The 23,173-nt window shown below is 41.4% G+C and overlaps 2 protein-coding genes across 2 annotated transcripts; both read left to right on the top strand.

Moving 5' to 3' along the window:
* Positions 1 to 1,104: 1,104 nt before the first annotated feature.
* LOC121648522 (immune-associated nucleotide-binding protein 12-like) lies at positions 1,105 to 13,636 on the top strand. The gene is made up of 5 exons (XM_041998714.1): positions 1,105 to 1,291; positions 6,688 to 6,738; positions 10,207 to 10,830; positions 12,247 to 13,517; positions 13,586 to 13,636. Exons 1-5 carry the CDS (start codon positions 1,261 to 1,263, stop codon positions 13,634 to 13,636), a joined length of 2,028 nt encoding a protein of 675 aa, XP_041854648.1. The 5' UTR covers positions 1,105 to 1,260.
* Positions 13,637 to 13,727: 91 nt separating this feature from the next.
* On the top strand, positions 13,728 to 14,336 carry LOC121648521 (vicilin-like seed storage protein At2g18540). The gene has a single exon (XM_041998713.1). The coding sequence runs from the start codon at positions 13,728 to 13,730 to the stop codon at positions 14,334 to 14,336; it is 609 nt and encodes a 202-aa protein (XP_041854647.1).
* The last annotated feature ends 8,837 nt before the right edge of the window (positions 14,337 to 23,173 follow it).

Genomic DNA, 23,173 nt, shown 5'->3' with positions numbered 1-23,173 from the left:
GCTTCTTATGATGTAAAATAGCAGTCAAATGTGAAGGTGAGATCCCCGATCCACAAGAAAAAATGACTCTACCCAGAAAATATACTGTGGGTCTACAACAGGCAAGTTTAGCACGACTGACTTTAAAACCACAATTTCCCAGAAGAGTCAGAACAGCATGTGTAGCAGTAAGACAGTCTATTTCTGTGCGAGCTGCTAGTAGAACATCATCTACATACTGGATCAGCACCACACCAGGAGGTAAAACTAGATCAGACATCATACTTCTTAAGGCCTGGTTAAATATACCTAGAGACAAAACAAAACCCTGGGGAAGTCTGGTATACTGATATCTTCTACCTCTGAAAGTGAATGCAAACAATTCTCTCAGAGAGGGATGTAAAGGGAGGCAGAAAAAGGCATTAGCCAAATCTATTGTGGAGAAAAACTTATGTTCTGAAGTAATGGAAGACAGGGCTGTATATGGATTAGGAACAGGTGTGCATGGAGTGGTGACAATAGCATTTATGGGTCTAAGATCATGAACCATCCTATATTTGTCTGAGTTAGGCTTGGGGACTGGTAAAATGGGAGTATTCCATGCACCAGTCTGGGCTGGTTCTAAAACACCTGACCTCTCTAGTCCTGCTATAGTATCTGCAATTCCAGCTTCAGCCTGTTCCTTCAGAGGGTATTGACATCGCCAGATAGGGCATGGAGTAGAGTATGAAAACTGCACTGGAGGGAGGCGAGAACAGAATCCAACATCTGTGGGTCCCTCAGACCACAATGTGGTTGGGAGAGAGTTAAGCATACTTTCAGTTGCAGGGTGATCTGTATGTTCTCGGCCATGAAATCTGTCTAACTCCTGATGCTCCAAAATAACTTTATCTGTGGTGTGATGCATGATTTTATATGCATTTTGACTAGGAGAATAGAGAACCTGTGGGAGAGTAGACTGCTTCCAGTCTTGAGCTTCCAACAGGCGCTTTGTCATAAGACCCAAATCTTTTGCCTGATGCCCTGGGTGTAAAGCCAATGACACATGTGGAGCAGCATAGGAACTAAGTTTATACCAGGACATCTGATCTAGACACAGATCCACGGCAGCTACCGCACCCTCCTTACCTACCAGGAGGCAGGGCGAAGTGATGGACCAGGTGGTCCCTGCAATCTCCTCTTCAAAAGCATCATGATAAATAAAATCCATTTCTCTAGTATAATTAAGGGTGACATGGAGTGGGTCAGTGGGGGGAGAGTAGGGATGGAGTGACAGTAGCCATGGCTTCCAGCTCTGAAACAGAGAAAAAATGCCAGTTTTTTCAACAGTCTCTGGTTGTAATAGGGCCCAATAAATATCCACTGATGTTGTGGGTGTGGAGGATTGCAACACCATCTGACCAGGCTGAGAAAGAATAGATGATCCACATTTAAGAATCTGGCCATCAGGGAAAATAACTTCAGTTCCTTCAGGTAAACAGGCAACAGCCATTCCTGTTTTACACATAATGTCTCTTCCCAACAAATTAACTGGACAATCCGGAGAAAAAAGAAATGAGTGGAGGAAAGTCTGTGAACCCACAGTAGTTCGAAGAGGTCTGGTCAGCGGTAAAGCAGACGTGGTACCCGAGAAACCAACCACTGGGACCTTCTGGTCTGATAACATGGAGACCTGCACAGAAGATGTGAGAGTGGAATATCTGGCTCCAGTGTCCACCATAAAAGGCAGTGTGTGTTTTTCCACAGTCATTTGGAGCATAGGTTCTGCCAAGCCTTGCTCCAACGATTTCTCTGGGCACCTCTATGCTGACCACTGTCCACCAGGGGCCTGCCACATCTGCCCTGGTGCCTGGCTGGGGTTCGGTGCCGGATGAAATTGTGGTCCTTGACCTCCAACTTGGGCTTGTACAGGGGAGTTAGGGCAGTCTCGTGCCCAATGTCCAGACTGACCACAGTTGTAACAGCACTGGTTGTCGCCTGACCACTGAGAACCTCCATAATTCCTGCCTCTTCTCCCTCTGAAACCACCCCGTCCCCTTCTAGGGCCGAATTGGCCACGCCCTCTAAAATATAGCTGCCGTGGAGGGCCCCAATTTTGATAGGATTGTTGCTGTGGTTGTGGCATCTGTACCATGATCATAGGTGGGGTCTGTGTTATAGGTGATTGTTGTGGAGCTGGGAGATCAAGCATCACAGGAGTCTGTTTAGGTGTGGATTTTTTACTGTCAGTGCATTTCCTTTCAGCTTCCCTAAGCTGCATTTTAAGGAGTCTCAACTCCATGTCCTTCTGAGACTCTTTATCTTCCTGTTGTTTCTTAAGATATGTCCTTAAGTGGTGTTGCACATGATCTAACCATTCAGCCCACTGTTTGGAATTCAGGCCTGGGGTGTCAGATAACTTGGTTTGTACTTCCTGGGGAAGGCCACTAATTATAGCCTGCTTAAATAAGGTAAAATTGCCCTGATTATTTCCAGAGGGGTTCATTCCTGTGTGGTCAGTCCATATGGTTTTTGACCTTAGGATAAATTCCTCAGGTGTTTCACCATCCTTAAGAGTGAATACCAAGGCCTCAGATGAGGAAGTCTGCCAGCGTTCTCTCATGGCTGCATATAACATGTGTCTGTGTAAATCAAAATCCTCTTCATCAGGGGCGGTGGCACTGCCAGCCCTAACCTCCACATGCATGAGATCAGAAGTTGTGGCTTATCCAGCCAACAGAGACCTAAAGTCTCCCATAGCCAATGGGATAGAGACTGTCAAGTTCTCAAACATTCTGATCCATGCAGAGGCCCCATCAGAGAGTTTAGGTAACTTGCCCAGTATCAGCTCTTTGTCAACCATTTTCCAAGGTCTGTATGTGGTCCGTCCCCCACCCACATCTACGAGTGGGCACTGTAACTGGTATTCTGGTCCTAATTTTTCCTTAAGTCTGGACCTAGTATGGCTGCTCACAGGGGAGGAGTCGCCCACCCAATGATGTTCATGTCTGTGCTGGTGGGTATGGTCATGCCTATGTCTGTTTTTCTGAGGTGTCTGTCCTTTAGTTTGATCGTCATCCACCTGATCTTTTCCTTCCTGTCCTCCTTCTTTCCTCAAAACACTACCTGCTCTGCTTCCTGACCTACTGTTTCCTCTCTCCCTGCTCTGCTGCCATTCTCTTCTGCTATCATCTAAATAGGCTTCTAGCAGATCTGTGTTCATTTCTTCCTCTGTCTCTTTAGGCACGCCCTGCTGATTGCCACCCCTGCTGCTCTCAGTCCTCAGAGAATTCCTAGTGGAGGCTTTTCCTGTATTATGTCCCCTTTGTCCTTCTCTGTCTAACCCCCCATGTCTGCAGTGATCACCAAGAAAATCCTCCAACTGTCTCATCTGCCAATCCCTTAGTTCTGATGGACCTGCTTCTTCTGGACCCTTAACTTCTTCAAATTTAAGCTGTCCTTTAACTTGAACCTGTCCTTCTAAGTCCATTACTGGTGCTTGTATTATTGGCTGATAGGGAGGGGGTGGTGAACTAAGGATCATGGTCTGACTGTCATGAAGTAAAGGATAAAGACCCTTAACACCCTTCTTTTTCTCTTTCTTTCCTTTTTCTGGCTCAGTGTGACCTTTTTCTAATTCTATTTTTTCCTTCTGACTTTCTGACTTTTCTAAATCTGACTCTTCTTTCCGTCCCTCTTTCCGTCCTTTTCCATCTAGCTGGTCTTGTCTCCACAGCTGCTCAACTGATAATACAGCCAAATGGCAGAGAGAAGCATCATTCTGTAATTCCTTAAACTGTTTTTTAATTTTTGATTTAGAAAATATTTTGGCCTTTTGTAATTCTTGTTTTTTATCCTTAGATTCTGTGTCTATCTTTTTGTATATGCTAAACATTAATTTACTTACAATAGGCCACTGAACCATATCATAATTCTGGGGTAGGAGGTTTTGTGTATATTTCTGAAACTTTTTCTTTACGGCATCTCTATTTTCTACTGGTGTTCCCAGATTTCCCAGATTTTGGACTTTAATCCACATTGGATAAAAAGGTTGTAAATCTGACATTTTTGACTCTTGATTCTAAACACAAATGATGTACTGATTCAGGAATATGGACACAATGCCACGGTGTGAGGCCCAATCGACAAGCTTCTACAGGATATAATCTCCTGCGGTCGATTGCTGGGGGTCCTATCCCAGCCACACACAGTTTTTAATATTCTCTGAATACTACATCCAATCACTCATTCACTCCACACTTAAAATTGTCCACTTTTGACTTATTCTGTTTTTACTCTTATCTCTATTTCTCTTTAACTCTTATACTTCTATTTTCTTGGATCCCAGATCCTTTATGGTCCCAGACCATTTACGCGTATTTTACTTTTTTCTTCTATTATTCTTTAACTTCTTAAAGCCCCATTCTCATACCAAAACTACACCATCTGTTACCTGACCAGGCACATAAATTTAAATTAGTCAATATGGACAATTTTGAAAAGGTTTGTCCTTACCTTTTTATGTGGTCGACCGCTAGTGCCTGATCTGGGTAGAGGATGATGAAAAATGTCCTTCAAAATTCTTTTATCTGTTAACAAAGAGAGAAAATTTAGTAAATAAAATTCAAAGACATTTAATAATTATGCCATACCAGATCCATCACGTCGGGAGTCACCAAGTTGTTGGAGAAAACCTTAAAAATGCACAAGTAACAAAGAACAGGTACTTCTTCCCCAGTATTAAAATAGACAGGTACTAATTTCCCACTTTCCTAATTAATAAAGTACTGTTCCACACATTTTCTTTATACCTTTCTCTTTAGGGTCTTCTCCTGCGTGTTCTTTGATGGATCAAAATATGACAGACTACTTCTCTCAAGTTAACAATTTATTCATTTACAAAGTATGAGAATGTGCAAATTACAGAGCCCTGGGTCCATATCTATCCCTGGCAAACAGACATAAGAGATGTCCGGCTGCCCACAACAGACAGGACCCCTTCTTTCTATCCCTGGACCCTTATATATTACAGCTCCTCCTCCTTTCTATACACAGTTTTACTGACTAATGGTGCAGTTGCAAAAGTAGGGTCAGCTTCAGTCAAGCAGATATCTACCCCCCTCCTTATGACACCCGTCCATTTGGTGGCTTCTTTTGATCTGGAAAACAGGTACAAAGAAAACACACACACACACAAGGTATCTCCTCTGAACTCCGGTTGACCCAGAAATTTCCCTTAGGGGTAACATTCCACATGTTGTTTTACTAACAACACCCTGTTAGTCAGTATATGAGCTTAAAGATAAGATATGATTAACAGAGTAAGAATATAAATGAAAATAAGTAACACACCCAAGCCATCCCTTGATGAGTACCTCAATAAATTTATCTACACAAACACCAATGCAAGATATTTTGGGGGCAGTGGCTCAAAAAGGTTAAGAATCACTGACCTAAGGGAAGATGCCTGAACATGGTGTTTGTTATGGATCTGTGATGAGTACAGAAGTCCAATAATGTAACACAACTAAGATTCAGATTGGGGGATTCACTCCCCCCCAATCACGCTTCTCCAGGTCTCACTGTTATTGCCTACATGAGCAGTGTCCCCAGCAGAATGAGGGACTCCCCAGTTGGAGCTCTCTCCAACACTCCATCCAAGGACTTCAGCAAGGGTGGGTACACTGTTTGTTGCACAACAACAAAGAATAGTCAAGGCCCATTCCCCCACCTGAAGACAAAGAAAGACGACCCTCTTGCCCAGTGGGGTGAATCCCAATGAACAGTCACCGAGCCAGGGAGCAATGAGTATGTCCACACCTGCTTGGCGCCTCTCACCAGGGCCAACTCCAGAATGGAAGAGGGTCCAGCCCTTTTTGAGGACACTGGTTCCATAGCCCAAGCAGGGCATAAAGGTGAATCTAGCTACATCTGGCTGGAATCTCATGCAGTTTCTGGTGCTTCCACTTAAATGCAGCAAACATGATAAGCACAGATGCATATGTGGACAGGTTCACGGTGAAGGGCTCATGCTGCCTCCTACTTGGAAGTCTTTTGACTTCCCCGTCATGTCTGCAGATGAAAATAGTCCATGTCTTTGGTGTCTTCAGACAGCCTCCTAGAGAGAAAGTGAGCACTGCAGACCCGGTGCCAGTGCATAACTTTCCATTTTACGTGGCCAATCCCACAAATCCAGGCTGTTGCTGGTGTTTCTTCATGGGAAACTGGTAAAAACGTATTCCCTGACATATTCCCTTTTTACTTTTAACGATCAGTCAAACACACAACAACTGTCTGAAATAACTCTAATTTCCTCGGTAAAGACGAACACAGAGCCTATTTCACTTGACAGCTGAGATTTCTGCCCTCCTGTTGCAGTTATGCACATGCACACGTGATGTTTGCATGAATTACAAAAACCTACATTGGAAACTTCCCCCAGAGCGCGAACCAACCAACTGGTGGCAGCTCCATTCCCTGAGCTCGTCCACAAAGCAGGACGAGCGGGGACAGGTATCACCATGTCCAGGATGTACAGAGACTGCAGCCAATAAACTGCTGCCCACCCACCACACACCAGGGGGAGGGGTGCAGCCAGGATGGTCCTTTAAGGAGATATAATAAAGGTGTTGCTGAAATGTGAAGGGTGGACTCACTTTTGTGTGATACTGTTTGCATGTGTGTGTATAATAACTTAGACAACATGTCTGTGTCTTTCTGTCTTGACAGATGTTCAACCTCTTAAACGCAGCAGCAGCTATGAAATCCTACTACCTCACAGTAAGTTTAACTGAACTAAGTCTGCATTAAAAATCTCTCTAGAAATCACTCTGAACATGCTGCTGTTCAGAGGATGATGAAGGTTTGTGATGATTCACCCACTCATCAAATTAACACTAAACATGGAAATTTGATTAACTTCTACTGGATCAATAAACATTGCTGAGAGTTTTATGTACTGAAACAATTCAGTTAGTGAACAAGCAGATGAAAAGGCAGACCTTTATAGTATGACATACCCAAGATTCAGATTTTTTTTTTTTAACATGTCCTGTCCAGCATCATAGCAGCAGAATGATAATCTAGTTGCTTTATCGTGCCGAACAAATTTGCTTTGCCAAGGGGAGGCTTATGGGTATAAGGGTCCTCTTGATTGTCTGATTTATTTATTAATTTATTTACTTTGAATCATGAAATCTATGTAATCTTGCTGCACATGACCAGAGGAGACAGAAAAAAAGAATAAGAGAGCAAAAGGAAGCAAAAGGAAGAGTAAAAAGAAGAAAGAGGAGACAAAACACCACAGACAGAAGGCAACCATATCAATCCACACTATCACCAGACAACAAGCTGCTACAACCACATCAGAAAATTTCCCACGGTTTTACAGAAAAACAGAGCTGCCAGCGGTTAAGAGTTCTTAAATGATAACTAAATCAAAAAGACATATCAAAAAAGTATCACAACAACAATGTCAGGCCTGCGCCTCCTCCACCAGCCCGTTCATCATCTCCAGAATACTGAGCCCTGGAAAGAACTACAAATCCCATACCCACCGGACTCCGCCATCATGGCTATCACCTGCACTCCCTGATCAGCCTAACAACCAACACCTGTCAACATCCCTATATATATACCTTCAGTCCACTTCCACTCTTTGTCTAGTCTTGTCTATGCTCATGCATTCTCTCTACTGACCGACATCATTAAACCTTCTAGTAACTACAACCTGCGACTGTGTCTACCTGTTCAGCGTCAGATCTTACAAACAACCAGATACAAACACTGAAAAAAATATGTAAGTAAGTGTGAGTATATAAACCCACTGACTGTGCCAACATGCAGAGCATGAGGAATAAGGAGTGATCAGTGATGAGGAGTGGTGAGTGAGATCATGCAAATGCAACCACGCCCCTGCGGAGGTCAGCGGCAGACCAGGGCCACCTAGAGACCCGGGCCCTCAGCAGCAGCCCGGGAGCACTAAACATACAGGGTGGCCGGAGCAAAGGGTCCAGGGCCCCAGGAGCCAAGAGGTAGTCCCCGACACCACAAAGGCAGAGGGCTCTCGCCATGCCTAGGAGCCCCTCAGACAACCACCAGATATGGGCCAGCACCCACCCCAATGTTCCAGTCGCGGACCCCGGGAACCAGGGCGCCTTCAACCCCTCTTCCACACACCCACCATGCCCCACGGGGGATGTCCCAGGTGAACCAGAGGACAGCGAGCCCCAAGTCTTTGTCCAACCCCCCAATGGCTCCCTCCGCTCCACCCCGCATGGCTCCACGCCTCCCAACACCCCTTGTGTGTGTGTGTGTGTGTGACAGAGACAGAGAGAGAGAGTGAGAAAGAGGAGGGATGTAAGTCCAGAGGGATGCAAACTTCCACCTGGATGGTGAGCCTCTGGAGGTATTAGGCACCCCCGCTCCCTGGGAGGTCCCCCAGGGCAAGACAGGCCAGGAGAGGCAGCCCCCCACGACCGAGCCATACAGGGACTGCAGCCAACAAGCCACCGCTGACCCCAGAAGGCACCCACGCACCACACACCCGGGTGGGAAGGAAAGGAGCGAGAGGAGAACAGCGGGGGACCTCAGATCCATGGCGCACCACCCCCAGGCCCACTCGGGTGCCCCCCACAGGTTAATGTGACCCCTCCCCATCACATCTACTCACTTAGATTTTATGACCAAGAGAAGAACTCCTTTTTCTCTCAACAGATGCTAAAATGTTTATCTTGACTGTGTTTTCTGCCTGTACCATCATGTTCAAAAGGAACTTTAGGAGTCGGCTATTCACTTGGATTGGCCTAGGTCTTGACCTAGGTGTCATCCCCCAACCAAATATACAAAGAGCTCTGTGATCAATGGATCTCAGACTTTAGCCATGATCTAGAACAATTTACCACAGAGTTACAAATACATGAGTTCTGACATGGAGTTGGAATGCAACCCAGTGGACATTCTTCAAGGATCTTTTGGTTCTTTTTTTATGTGCTTAATTTACAGATGCATTTTAAAGAAATGTGTTTTACTCTGACATTAAGAAATGTCCTAACCACAAACCGAGAGTATTTTGATTTAAGTGCTTGATTTCTCTTCCAGTTTCCCGGATGATAGTACATTTTTATCTGTGGAAAATATTTAAATGTTTTATTCTTGTTTAAAGAACCAATGAATCTTTCCTGTTCATGGTTTAGTGTAAACCATGTGTTGTTCAAGAGTTATCAACCCTTTTTATAAAATGGGTGTTATACAACATTTCTTTAGAGTTGGATTAGTGGAAAAGTTTAGTCTTTAAAAACTTAGAGATGACATTTGGCAAATCTTAACTCTGTATGTAAATCCCACCTCCACACCAAAATCCGTTCATTGGACAACAGTGTAAAGTCCACTCTTAACCCAGAAGTATAGTCAAAACTTTAGAAAGTTTGAAGAGATTAGAAGAAGGAAAGAAATTGAGAAAGCAAGAACAAGGAAAACCTATGGAGGAGTAACACTGTAACGAGCTAAGTTTTTGTCGGCGCCTTGTCCTTGTTATTCGTCTTCGTTTTTCGTTTGTAAATTTTATTTTTGCTCACCATTTTAAATCCATAAGTGTTACCCAGCACAAGTACAAACTTTTCTTCCATCAAAACGAGAGCGATATCCTGTTTTTTCTCATTTTTAATAAGCTATAAGCAAGCTTTGGAGATCAAGTCCGAAGTTTGCCGTTAGTTATCATAAATTGACGATTAACCATTCCGTATTTCCCATTTCATGCTGTTTGGCTGTTAATTTGAGTATAATGCTTAAACAACTGTTGGATACTTTTATTTGTTGTTTGTGTGGTTACAGGGGAAGAGAACTTGTTCTTTCAAACAGAACTCACTAACGTGTAGAAACTGATTAAATATCCTTTGATGAAAACATTAACTCACTGTCTTCCCTTTTTACCATGTAAGAAATGAAAAGAAGGTGGTGCTCCAAAAAGACTAAACTTTATCCAGTAAAGTTTATTGATTTTGAATATTGATATTTCATATTAATATAAAAACTATTACACAACACCTGATAACTTGAATATTTGAAGGATGAAGACATTAAAAGTTAAAACTGAAAGTAAAGACAGTATATTTTACTCAGAGATAGTTAATGTGATTATAAAGTAATTTCCTCTCAGCTTTGGTTACGTTTGTTATCATTTCTGTTTTTTCCTTCTTAAATGAAGATCTCTTGCAGTTTAACTTGTGTTTAATATTTATTTCCTTCCAGTGTCGGAGATGAGGATGGTTCTGCTGGGAGGCAGCTGGTCTGAGAGGAGTTCAGTGGGGAACTTCATACTGGGAGTGGATGCTTTTAATAAAGAACTTCAGTCCTGTTCGAGAATCAGTGGAACAGAGAAAGAGGACAAAATAGTCGTCATCAATACTCCAGATCTGCAGTTTCCTACAGCAGACAAACTGACAGAGTTTCTAAAAGATTGTACGAGTGTCTCTGATCCTGGACCTCATGTGTTCCTGTTGGTTCTGCAGCCTGAAACTTTCACTGAGGAACAGAAAGATATTCTCTGCAGAGTGCTCCAGAGTTTCAATGATCAATCATTTAATCATTCACTGATTCTGATTTTACCTTCCAGACAGGAAAGTTCAGGTTTGATGGAAGATTACATGAAACAGCCTCCGTTAAAGGAGATGATCAGAAAATGTAGATACAGATATCTGATGAAGAAGAACCTTGAACTTCCAGAGCTGCTAACACGCTGCGGTCAGATTGTTAAAGAGATCAACGGAGAACATGTTAAGTTTGAGGAAACTACAGACAGTTTACCAGATGATCATCGAAGTCTAACACAGAGGACAACACCAGGTTCCTTCATGGCTGCTGCTACAGATGCTGGTGAGTTCAGAAACATGAGTCCAGGGGCTCATTTTTACTGTTACATAAGACTAAACCAGTTCCCAAATGTTCAGAAACCATGGCTAAAAGTTCCAATGGGAAATGCCTTAAAGGCAAAACATAAAAGATTTTAACAAACATATCTTTGAGATGAATTCCTCCATCTGACGTTGCTGTACAGACTATAGTGAGGCATCCCAGTACAGAACAGCTCTGTACTGGTATGTACTGTACCCATCAGTTGAGGTGTTGAGAGAGAATAACATAATGGCTAAGCTCTCGTCCATGTTGAAGGACAGCCCTCTCCCCACCATCCAACACCCCTCCCAAACACTGAAATCCCTCCAGAGCTCCTTCAAAGACAGACTACTGCACCCAAAGCCTGAAGGAGCAGGTCCTTGATTCCTGCAGCAGTTAGACTGAAAACCAGCACTTCTCCCAGTAAACCACAAACACCCTCAATGCAGTGGTTAGAAAATCATCCTGAATAATGGTGATCTGTGATCATGAATGTTTGGTGGAACAAGATGGAAGAGAAACAGCAGTAGAACTCAGGACCATGTTTAATGGTAAAAGTTAGAACATTTCCACATGAACAATGTGAAGGAACTCAAGGGACTGAACAGCTGTGGAGCCAGAAGAAAACCACTAACCAGTGAGGCTAACCAGAGAAAAAGGCTTCAGGTTGCTAGGGAGCATAAAGACTGAACTCTGGACCCATGGAAGAAGGTCATGTGGTCTGATGAGTCCAGATCTACCCTGGTCCAGAGTGATAGAGGCATTAGGGTAAGAAGAGAGGAGGATGAAGGGATGCAGCCATCATGACTAGTGCTACTGTACAAGCCTGTAGGGGAAGTCTATGATCTGGGGTTGCTGCAGTTGGTCAGGTCTAGGTTCAGATCTAGGTTCAGCAACATTATGTGTCCAAAGGATGAGGTCAGCTGATACCTGAATATACTGAATGAGAAGGTTATTCCATCTTCCCTGATGGTACGGTGCCAGGATTCATGGGGCTCAGATTGTGAAAGAGTGGTTCAGGCAACAGGAGACCTTTAGGATGTGCTGGAGAAGGCTTTGTGCAGTGTTTGTACTCAATAGAAGATCCTGGTGAAAAATTAATACAGCACTGGATGTAAATAAATCTTGTGTCATATCAGAAGCTTATTGAACCAATGACATAGTGAAAATTTGTCATAATAGAAGCTAAAGGCAGTCCAAACAAATATTGAAGTGTGTGACGTTTTCTTTGGGTGGCGACTTCTTTGTTTATTGTTTTTGGCCTGTCAGTGTATTAGCTGAATTTATTCTTTCATCATACATTATGGGTGTCAGTTTGTCAGTAGTTAACTATTGTTGTTACTGTATATTCTAAACAATTTATTAACAAATCAATTTAATTTCATTCTTGTTTTACAGGTGCTGATGAGCAGCGGAGCTCCGAGAGTCTCAGAATCGTTCTGACCGGAAGAATCGGCAGTGGAAAAAGTTCATCAGGAAACACCATTCTGGACAGTAAAACATTCAAATTTAAATCCAGTCAACATTCTGTTACCAAGAGCTGCCAAAAAGGCCATACCATGGTGGACGGTCGTCCTGTTGCCGTGGTCGACACACCTGGTCTGTTTGACAACAGTTTGTCTAACGACCAAGTCGGTGAGGAGATGGTGAAATGCATGAGTCTTCTGGCTCCAGGACCACATGTCTTCCTGCTGGTGATACAGATTGGCAGACTTACACCAGAAGAGAAGGAGACATTACAACTCATCAAGAAGGTTTTTGGGAAGAACTCTGAGAAGTTCACCATCGTTCTTTTCACAAGAGGAGATGATCTGGAACATGAGGAACTGTCCATTGAAGATTACATAGAAAATAATTGTGAAGACTCATTTAAGAAGCTGATCTCTGACTGTGGAGGAAGATACCACGTGTTTAATAACCGAGAGAAACAGAACCGATCGCAGGTCCATGAGCTGATCAGAAAGATCGACACCATGGTGACGGAAAACGGAGGAAGCTACTTCACCAATGAGATGCTGCAAGATGCTGAAGCAGCGATACGGAAAGAAATGGAGAGACTCCTGAAGGAGAATGAAGAGATGAAGAGACAGATGGAAGAGCTTGAACACAAACACGAGAAAGAAAAGGAAGAAATGAAAAGAAGAATGGAAGAAGAGAGAGCAGCAATGGAAAAGGAAAGAAAACAGAAAGCTGAACAACTGAATGAAATGAAGAAGAACATCGAAAAGGAGCGTGAGCAAAAGAAAAGAGAGCAGAAAACCAGAGAAGAAGAAGAAAAGAGAAGAAAAGAGGAGGAAGAACGACAACAGAAGAAGTGGGATCAAGAACGAGAAGCTTTGGAGACAAAAATCAGGTCAGAATCAGAAGAAAAGGACACGATTGACAGAAAACTGGAAGAGAGCAGAAAAGAGATGGAAGAAAGACGGAAAGCCTGGGAGAAAGAACGAAAAGAGTGGTGGGAAAACCGACAACGAGAAGATGAAGAGAGACGTCAAGAGGACAGAAATCTAGAAAAGCTTCAAGATGAATTTGAGCAGGAGAGAGAAAAATATGAAAATAAAATAAAAGAAGATGATAAAAAAATAAAAGAACAGCAGAAAGAAAAACAAGAATTAGAGAAAAACTACAAGAAACTAATGGAGGACATGAAGAAGAAACATGAAAAGGAGGCCAGAAGACAAGCTGAAGAACTGAATGATTTCCAAAAGAAAAACAAAAATCTGGAAACTCTGATGAGAAAACAAAACAAGGACCTGAAGGACCTGAAGGACCTGAAAGGGAAACATGAGAAAGAACAGGAAGAAATGAAAAGAAGAATGGAAGAAGAGAGAGCAGCAATGGAAAAGGAAAGAAAACAGAAAGCTGAACAACTGAATGAAATGAAGAAGAACATCAAAAAGGAGCGTGAGCAAAAGAAAAGAGAGCAGAAAACCAGAGAAGAGGAAGAAGAGAAAAGAAAAGAGGAGGAAGAACGACAACAGAAGAAGTGGGAACATGAACGAGAAGCTTTGGAGACAAAAATCAGGTCAGAATCAGAAGAAAAGGAGACGATTGACAGAAAACTGGAAGAGAGCAGAAAAGAGATGGAAGAAAGACGGAAAGGCTGGGAGAAAGAACGAAAAGAGTGGTGGGAAAACCGACAACGAGAAGATGAAGAGAGACGTCAAGAGGAGGACATAAAGCTAGAAAAGCTTCAAGAGGAACTTAAACAGGAGAGAGAAAATTATGAAAAGAAAAGAAAAGAAGATGATAAAAAAATAAAAGAACAGCAGAAAGAAAAACAAGAATTAGAGAAAAACTACAAGAAAATAATGGAGGACATGAAGAAGAAACATGAAGAGGAGGCCAGAAGACAAGCTGAAGAACTGAATGATTTCCAAAAGAAAAACAAAGATCTGGAAACTCTGATGAGGAAACGTAACGAGGACCTGAAGGAACTGAAGGACCTGAAGGAGAAATATGAGGAAAAGCGTTGTACCATCTCCTGAAGATCCTGTTTTTGTTCTCTGGGTTTAACTCGGTGTCTTCACTCAAGTCAGAAACTGATGATCATTAACATCAGCAGTTAAAGCCTCAGTCAGACTAGAAAACAGTTGTGTTCACATCTGTCTGACGTGTTCTGGGATTTCTTTCATCAGAATGAGTTTTCAGTGTCAGTAATTCACATCATGAGTTTGTAGAGTTAAATCAATGCTTCTGCTTATCGGTGATAAAAAGATGCTTCCAGATTCTTCCAGAATCCAGATTTTTCTTCTTTGTCGGAGAGCATGGACAGCTTCTTCTCATTCCAAGAGGGAGGATTTGACTGGTAAAAACCCAGGACTCAGATTTATGACTTGGTTTTCAGCTCCACAGGTCAACAAAGGTCAACTCTCCCATACTTGGACTGGTGGAGTATTTTGTTAAGTTATATCAAAGACCTGGAATGTTTCTGAATTTTCATCTTCTGCAGCACAAATCTACCAGGATTTACCTTATAACTAAATGTTTTATGGATTTTAGATGGAACTCATCACCCAGAACGTTGTCCACTTTGAAGCTGTTTTTTCTAAACTCCGTGTTTTTCTTCAACTGAGAAGCTAAACGCCTTCCTGCAGATTTCAGCTCCTACTGGGCCAGGACATCTGGAAACACAGCAAAAACTGTTTTTCTTCACATTCGAAGAGGGTAATAAAGTTATTTAAGGTTTTCTCCGTGTCACAACACAGAGAAGACAAAGACTTTGTATGAAGAGTAAAGATTCTGCTCTTATTATTTTAAAATGTTCATTTAAATACATATATACATGTGTGTTTGTTTTTATAGTGCATACAATGCATACAGTCATTATCATTTTGTACAAGGTTTAATCAAGCTTGATTAATTTGATCTGAAACTTTATTATTGGGTTTGTTTAAAGGTCCCATATTATGCAAAATTCACTTTTTAATGGTTTTGGAACAGTCATACTGGTCCCCCCGCATGTGTAGGAGACCCGTAAGTGTGAAACTCTTTCAGGCGCTCTCTCTCCCCCCTGCTCCACCTCTAGGGAAGTAAGCGCTGAAATGAGCTTGTTTGAAAGCGTGTACGTTATGACGTCATAAGGGACAATAACCACTCCCCACAGAGCGATGGACCCGTCTACCGGCTCTCAAAGCCCGCCCTCTAAAAATTACCTAGCGCCCAGTGTTTTTCCCTCTTCGGCAACCCTCGTTAGCGGACATGGCTAAGCGACAGAAGCACTGTTCTGTTTGTGGCTGCATAAATGAACACGAAAACGTTTTTTTACTTCCATCCACTGAACCCACGAGGACTGAGTGGATTAATTTTATTTTTGGAGGAAATGTACCCGGAAAACTTCCAAAGGTTTTGCATGTCTGTGGCCAGCATTTCAAAGAGGACTGTTTCCACAACATGGGGGCATGGAAAGCAGGCTTCGCCAACCGTTTGAAGCTGAAGCCAGGTTCAATACCAACTGTCCGTGACACAGCTGGAGAGGTAAGAGCAGTACTGTTAGTCTTCTTGCTCGAACTTCTTCAGGAATGGGTTCCGGTGTTCCGGCGTTTGTTTATCCTTCACTACGCTGTAATCAGCGTCTAGTAACCGCTAAGGCCTAACCTGTCAATCACCTCATGACGGGCGATGCGATGGGCGGAGCCAACAGCTGAGCTGCTCCACCAGGGTTCCGCCCACCATAAACGGCACATTTCTGAAGCTGCTAAAAAGAGGGAGGTGAAGAGAAGCCGCTGCACTCAAACTGAGGGTCGATTTGTCCATACCATGGCGGAAATATTTCATTTAGATATTAATGAATGGTCTCAGATTGGGAATAAAGTGTATAATATGGGACCTTTAAGGTATAACCTTCTTAGTATTTTCATTGTGTCTTTTCAATGATTCATTGATGATTTTAATGTTTTATTTAAGGCTTTAATGACTTGGACATACAGATATATTCACAAATGTTTATTTAATATTCTTTATGAAATGATCAGACCAGCCTGCGTCTGTTATCTGAGCCGACCACCAAAGTCCTGAATGCTTATTGGTCAAAATAACAGTCCCACATCCTTCTGTGTGGCGTCATCACACTAACACTTTTGAAACTTAGAACAAAAGAAATTAGTTCAGAGAGGACTTCTGATGATTTTCCGGGGACAACAAGGTCTTCAGACTTGTTCCCTGCACGACCCGTTTTTGTACAGACCTGGAATGGACTTAGAGTAGCCAGAGGACTCCTACAGAAGTCTCTCCAGAGATAGATGGAGAGATGATGCCGGAGAATTAGGTTGGAGTGATGTGAAGAACATCACTACAGATACTAAAGTTTTGGGCCTGCATTCAAGATGATTTTGATTTTGTTCCTTTTTGGACTGATTAACTCTGTTTAGTTTATTCCTTTTCCGGCGGATACTTCTACTTTTAGTTATGTTTTTATCTTTTGGATTTTTAACATTGATCCTAGATTTTGATCATTAATTTGGATAACTGGTTAACTTAGGCTGACAAATGCTTCAGAACCAGTTCTACAGAGTTTTCCTTTTGGACTGATCAAAAGCTGGACTTTTTGATCCTGTGCCATACCACCGCAAGCCAGCTCACTGTCCATCATCCTTGATACCACCAATACAGCGGCGAAACGAGACCGTACCAGAAGACAGAGCCTTCAGACCCAAGCCTACGAACCATCACGTGGGACAATCCTCCTTTCTCCCTGGAAGCTTCGCGTTGGAGCTACCACCTATTCAGGCCTCCCCTGGAGCTGAGAGTTACCACAACGGCCATAAGTCGCCTCTGGTCCGAACAGAACTGGACTGGTCCTGCTGGGTCCTCTTCTGCTTGTCTGCCAAGAAATGGTTGGTCGTCTGACAGTGATCTTAGTAGTTTTTACATCTTGGTTAAACTGCCAGCTTTAAACAGATTAGATTCAGTTTCCTCTTTTGCTCCATGGATTCAGAGATCCTTTTATTTTTATTTTATTTTATTTTTTTTCATTTCTCTTAAACATTAGTTGAATTAACACCACAGGTTAATTAACTTTTGTTTCATTCCTTACATACATTTCATTCATTTTGACACATTACATGATCTTGAAATAAGATTCTGCTTTGAACACCATATTTTGCATTTTACAATGTTTGATTAATTTCCCATTCAAATTCATTTGTAAATATTTCCTTTCCATTTATGTACAATTAGTAATAAATATCTCATATTTATCCTAAACTGGTCTGGCTATTGTTAACTCCTCCTTTAAGTCATGGTATGGGTCCCTTCAAATTAAGAATTCACGTTATTAGCATCCTGAGAATGATTGATAGATAACTGATTAATTTGACTAGCTTGAATTAATTAATTAATTAATTTAATTAATTAATTTAGTACTCTAATGGTGTCCGCACTGCCATTAGTTTGGTATGCCCAAGGTATAATCAATATTTTGACTAATAATTTATAATTTTATTAAATTATTAAAATTTATCATTATATTAAACATCTTTAATGTTTAATGACGCTAACAGCATCAACAACACAGCACATTCTTTTAAACACTTTAATACCACCAGAAGAAACAGTTTCCGTTGAAAAACAGGTTTTAATAATTAAAACATGTTGGTGAGATTCTGATGAGCAGGAAATTATGGCTTCATCTGGGAACCGTGGTGAAATTAGTTTTAGGCCACATGTTCGTACTGGAGCCCCGAGCTCTGTTTAAGGGACCATCAACAAATGACAGACTTTATGTAAAATGGAAATTCTCATATTCTCTTTTTCTCAAATTCTTACATCATAAAGGATATAAACAATATTTTCAATAAATTGTCCATATGACCCAGTGTCTCCAAAGAAAAGAATAATTCTGATGTTAAATAGAGAGAAATAACAATTTTGTTTTTATAAAGTCAATAATCACTATTTGGAGCCTATTTTCTTCAATAGCTTCTAAACCAAGTAACCCAGTCACTTCAAACCAAAGCTGGGTTGAAGCAGATTATCATCTCAACAAGACACAAGACTTTGTTTTTAATTGTCCCTCTTGTAATATTTTATATTAATATTTTTATTAAAATGATAAACAATCACTACAGGGAGCTTATTTATTGATTTTACTGAGTAGTTTCCTACTGTGATTTTCCAGAATTCTCATTATATTTTATATTATTAAATTTGTGAAAATAATCAGTAAATCCTGTTGGACAAATTTATTCTTATAGTATTTAAAAATAATCTGCATATCTGTCACACATCCAATTGAATTGAACACTGTTTCAACGTGTAAGACATTCAACCAAAAAGTGGCACTTTCATTTTCTAGTGATTTTGTGAATGCCTTCTGTGTTTGAGCATCAGATTCCCTTGGCATTAACAATCACAGTTGGTATGTGTATATATATATATATATATATATATATATATATATATATATATATACACACATACACAAGGTCCTCCACAGTATCTTAGCTGTTCCTAGGACTGCTTTCTTCTGGATGGAGATGTCTGATGGTTCTCCAGGTATCTGTTGGAGCCTCTTCTCCATTGTGGGGGACACAGCCCCCAGTGCTCCGATGACCACTGGTACTACTGTTACCTTCACATTCCAGACTTTCTCCAGCTCTTCCTTGAGTCCTTGGTATTTCTCCAGGTCCTTGTGTTCCTTTTTCCTGATATTACAGCTTTCCTTTGCTCCTTAATCATGATCACTAAGTCCAGTTGGCTGGCCACCACTATTTTCTTGGTCTGTATTTGGAAGTCCCACGGGATCTCAGCTCTCTCATTCTCCACCACTTTGGGAGGCGCAGTCCATATTCTGCACAGATATTTCTGTATTCTATGCTACTTGGTTATGATTTTCCATATATTCTTTGCCTGCCAGTATCTTGCACCCTGCTGTGAGGTGCTGGATTGTTTCAGGGATCTCTTTGCAAAGCCTGCACCTGGGGTCCTGCCTGGTGTGGTAGACCTGGGGTTCTGCCTGGTGTGGTAGACCTGGGCCTCCACTGATCTGGTAATCAAAGCTTGCTCCTGTGCTGTCTTGATTAGCACTTCTGTGCTGTCCTTCAGTCCAGCCCTCTCTAGTCATTGGTAGGACCATATCCAGCCATATCATATCCAGCACTTCAGCTATCTGTCGGTGGTACATCTCATGCAGGAGCTTGTCCTCTATGATGGTTCCTTCATTTCACTCTCCTCTCGGTTCCATTGCCTGAGACATTCACTCAGTGCTTCATCCCTTGGCGTCATCTTCCTGATGTATTCATGGAGCTTGGATGTCTGAACTTCCTCCTTTGGCCAGCTTATTATCCTAGCAGGGAATCTGATCAATGGCAGTGGTATGCCAACACACTTTTAGCTCTGCTATTCTGCCCTCCATTTGGACTATCTTCCCTTTCTTTGTGGCCACTTTTCTCCAGTCCGAACGACATTTCAATGTCCCTGCTGTAGACATGGTGGTGTGGATCAGTGAGTCAATGTCTTGCTCACTCTTAAAACCCATTTATGCTCCCATATGTACGTAAATAGTGAATGTGGTATTTGTAAATAAATTTATAGGGATACTCATCAAGGAGTTATTTAAATGTGCTATGTATTTGTATTTATATTCTTACTCTGTTAATCATATTGAATATCTCTTATCTTTAAGCTCATATACTTACTAACAGTGTGCTTAAGCAACAATGAGACTCTTCATATGGGGTGAGTGAGAATAACATGTGAGAGGCTGACTAATGCTCTATTGCCAGTAAAACAACATGTGAGATGTTACACTTAAGGGAAATTTCTGGGTCAGCCAGAGTTTGGAGGAGATCCCTTGCTTGTCTGTGTATGGTTTCTTTGTCCCTGTTTTTCAGAGCACAAGGAGCCACCAAATGGATGGATGTCACAAGGAGGGGGGTAGACATCTGCATGGCCTGTGACTGCATGTGGCCCAACTTCTGCAACTGCAGCATTAGTCAGCAAAACTGTGTAAAATCAGACCTATATAAGGATTCCAGAATCAGTTAGAGGGAGTTCTGACTGTAACAGCATCAGACTGTTTTTATTACTTGTGCATTTTTAAGGTTTTCTCTAACATATTGCTCCATCTTCTGCGTCAAGCAATGGTTAGTTAAGCTTCCACAAAATGGACCAAATTACTTGCTTAACCAATGCAAAAGACAAAACTGTCCGTCTGTCTGCGTATCCGTCTTCTGCATCAAGTATGAATGGGCCTTTAGCATACAACTTGATGCCCTCCATGAAGAGGAGGTGACTGATGGGGGGCCCCATTCCTGAGTCGGTTGATTATTTGGCTGAGGGGGTTCAGGCCTATGCAGAACAACAGCGGGGACAGAGCATCTTCTTGACATGTACGGCTTTTGATGGAGACTTGTGCAACTGGGTCAAACTTGTTCTCAAATGTGGTCTGCCACAGCCTCATTGATTTTGCAATGAAGGCTCTTAGAGTGTTGTTGATCTTGTACAGCTTCAGGTATTCCAGGATCATGTATGTGGCATTCACTCTCAGAAAAAAAAGTACCAAGTTGTACCTTTAGGGGTACAATCCCTTGTCACTGGGGTGGTACCCTCAAGGGTACTGTCGGTGTATCCCCAACTAAAGGAACTGATTTGTACCCATTTGTTTGTACCTTATTAAGACCAGTATCGTACCTGTGGTGGCAAGGTTGTACCCCAATTTAAAACAAAAATGTACCCTTTACAGAAAGGGTACAAAGAAGGACTCAACAACACAGCATAATAAAAAGAAATAATTTTACTTGACACACACAAGTCAATTATGATTCATTTTCCATTTCTTTATTTCAAGTTTTTCTCAACATTTTACATTTTATGGTAAATTTAAATGCAATGCCGAACTTTAACATACAAAATGTCATCCACTGAGTAAGTGTCATTTGCCTGAAAGTCCATTTCATTTCCTGGTTTTAGTAAAGTCCAATCTCCATCAACTCGGACTCTGTATGCACAAAAGTGACGGTCATATGACAGAGGAACCAGTATTTTACCGCAAAGGATCCACACAGTGTCTATGTTTAAGATGTACTTGATCTGCCAGAAAAGTGGAACTGCCTCTGAGTGCAGCACATCTATCACAAATACATCTCTGACAGCATACTTAACACTGTTGACTGTTACTTCAGACACACGTTGGATATTTCTGTTACTGAAATCCACATTACAGAAGCTTTGATTGACGGTCAGGGCTCTCTGTAGTTCTACAGGTAATGATAGAAATGGAGTGACTGCACTTTTTCCAGGCACCTTTTCAAATTAACCCAGCAAATTCTTTTCAGAAAATTCCCAGCATTGTTTAAACTGATGTCTGTTGCTTAGAGTTGTTGCAATGTTAACAAAGTTCCGGCAATGGTGGGCAACAGTCTTAAAATATTGATGCTTTCCCTCAAATCGCATACACCATAACAAGCGTAGAGGTCCATACATTTCAATCAGTCTTGGATAATGGATTAAGTAATGACAGTTTGGAGTAATAACATTCCCAAAACACATCCTTCATTTCTGCCAGAAATTCTTGAACTAATAAATCTAATAACAAAAGATTATCTCTTCTCACCTTTGGTGCCATAACAATCTCAGAAATCTCATGACATAATAAAAAACATTCCAGTATGTACAAGTAGGTGGAACCCGGTGCGCCATTAGGAAAGGCAATAGCCTAAAAAGACACCATTTCTGAGATGCAGATCCAGCAACACCAACAGTCTGTAGTCTCTCAGATAATGGCACTGGTTTGTTAGCTTTATCATTTTGGCCAATGCACATTTTATGCAGTTCTTCATTTATCTCTCTTATTGTTATATGCTTTTCTGCATGAGCTTTGCAAATAACTAATTTCATATCAAGTGGAATTACACCCTCCAACATATCATGCATTATATCAGGTGGTAAAGCTTTGGTTACATCAAAATAATGTAATATGTCAAAAGGAGAGGAACTATATACACCATAAGTTGCTTTATCATCAGGAAATTCTTTTATGCGTGCAAGATGAGACTGATGAACTTCAGATGTTCTTAAAACAAAATAGTCTTCTCTGAATAAGTTTTTCATTTCTCCATGAGTCGCCATACAATAGCGACAAACTCTACCACTACTAAATGACATAGTAAATCCACCCATCATGTGAGCTGACAAGTTATCACCTGATAAAGTTGCAAGAGCAGCCTGAATTTTATGCTCAGTTTCATTAACTGTTATTGTAAAACCAACAGTAGAAAGTTTTTCAAGATCATCTAGCAAAGGCTTCAAGATGATATTAAAGCCAAACTGTTTAACATGAGTGTATCGTACAAGCAATGCCAAATGAATATGTCTCTGCTGGGATCTATACCTTTTGTCCAAATTGCTCACACTGTAATAAAATGCACAGAGTTTGTGTTTTCCACGTTTTGATCCCAAAGGATTGACAACTTCAAATTCATCTTCATAAAAATGCAGCCTCAGTGCCTTTGGATGGTCTTTAAAAAAAGGGTGTTCTTTGAAAATGTTTCCGTCAAAATAGTCACTTAAAAACTCCCTGTCTGTCTCTGGGTTACTCTCACACAAAATTTGATCCAGTACATCTTCATGAGAACAATAATTTTTCAACACTTTATCAATAGGTACATAGGAATAGGAGCCAACTGTATGTCCTACAGAGTTTCTTAACTTATAATGGACAGGTTCTATCATATTGAGCTTGGATTTACAATGGTCTCTCATCATATATGGAGATCGGACAGCCTTTGTTGCTTCATCAAAAAATTCATTAGAATGTATGACACTTTTTAGTCCTGGACTCTCTGAGACATCAAAACCACATTTTTCTAGTTGGTAAGCAATAAAA

This window comes from Melanotaenia boesemani, chromosome 11 (assembly GCF_017639745.1).
Source record: "Melanotaenia boesemani isolate fMelBoe1 chromosome 11, fMelBoe1.pri, whole genome shotgun sequence".
Lineage (NCBI taxonomy): Eukaryota > Metazoa > Chordata > Actinopteri > Atheriniformes > Melanotaeniidae > Melanotaenia > Melanotaenia boesemani.
The sequence above is the reverse complement of the archived record's forward strand: the minus strand, read 5'-3'. Positions and strand labels throughout refer to the sequence as shown.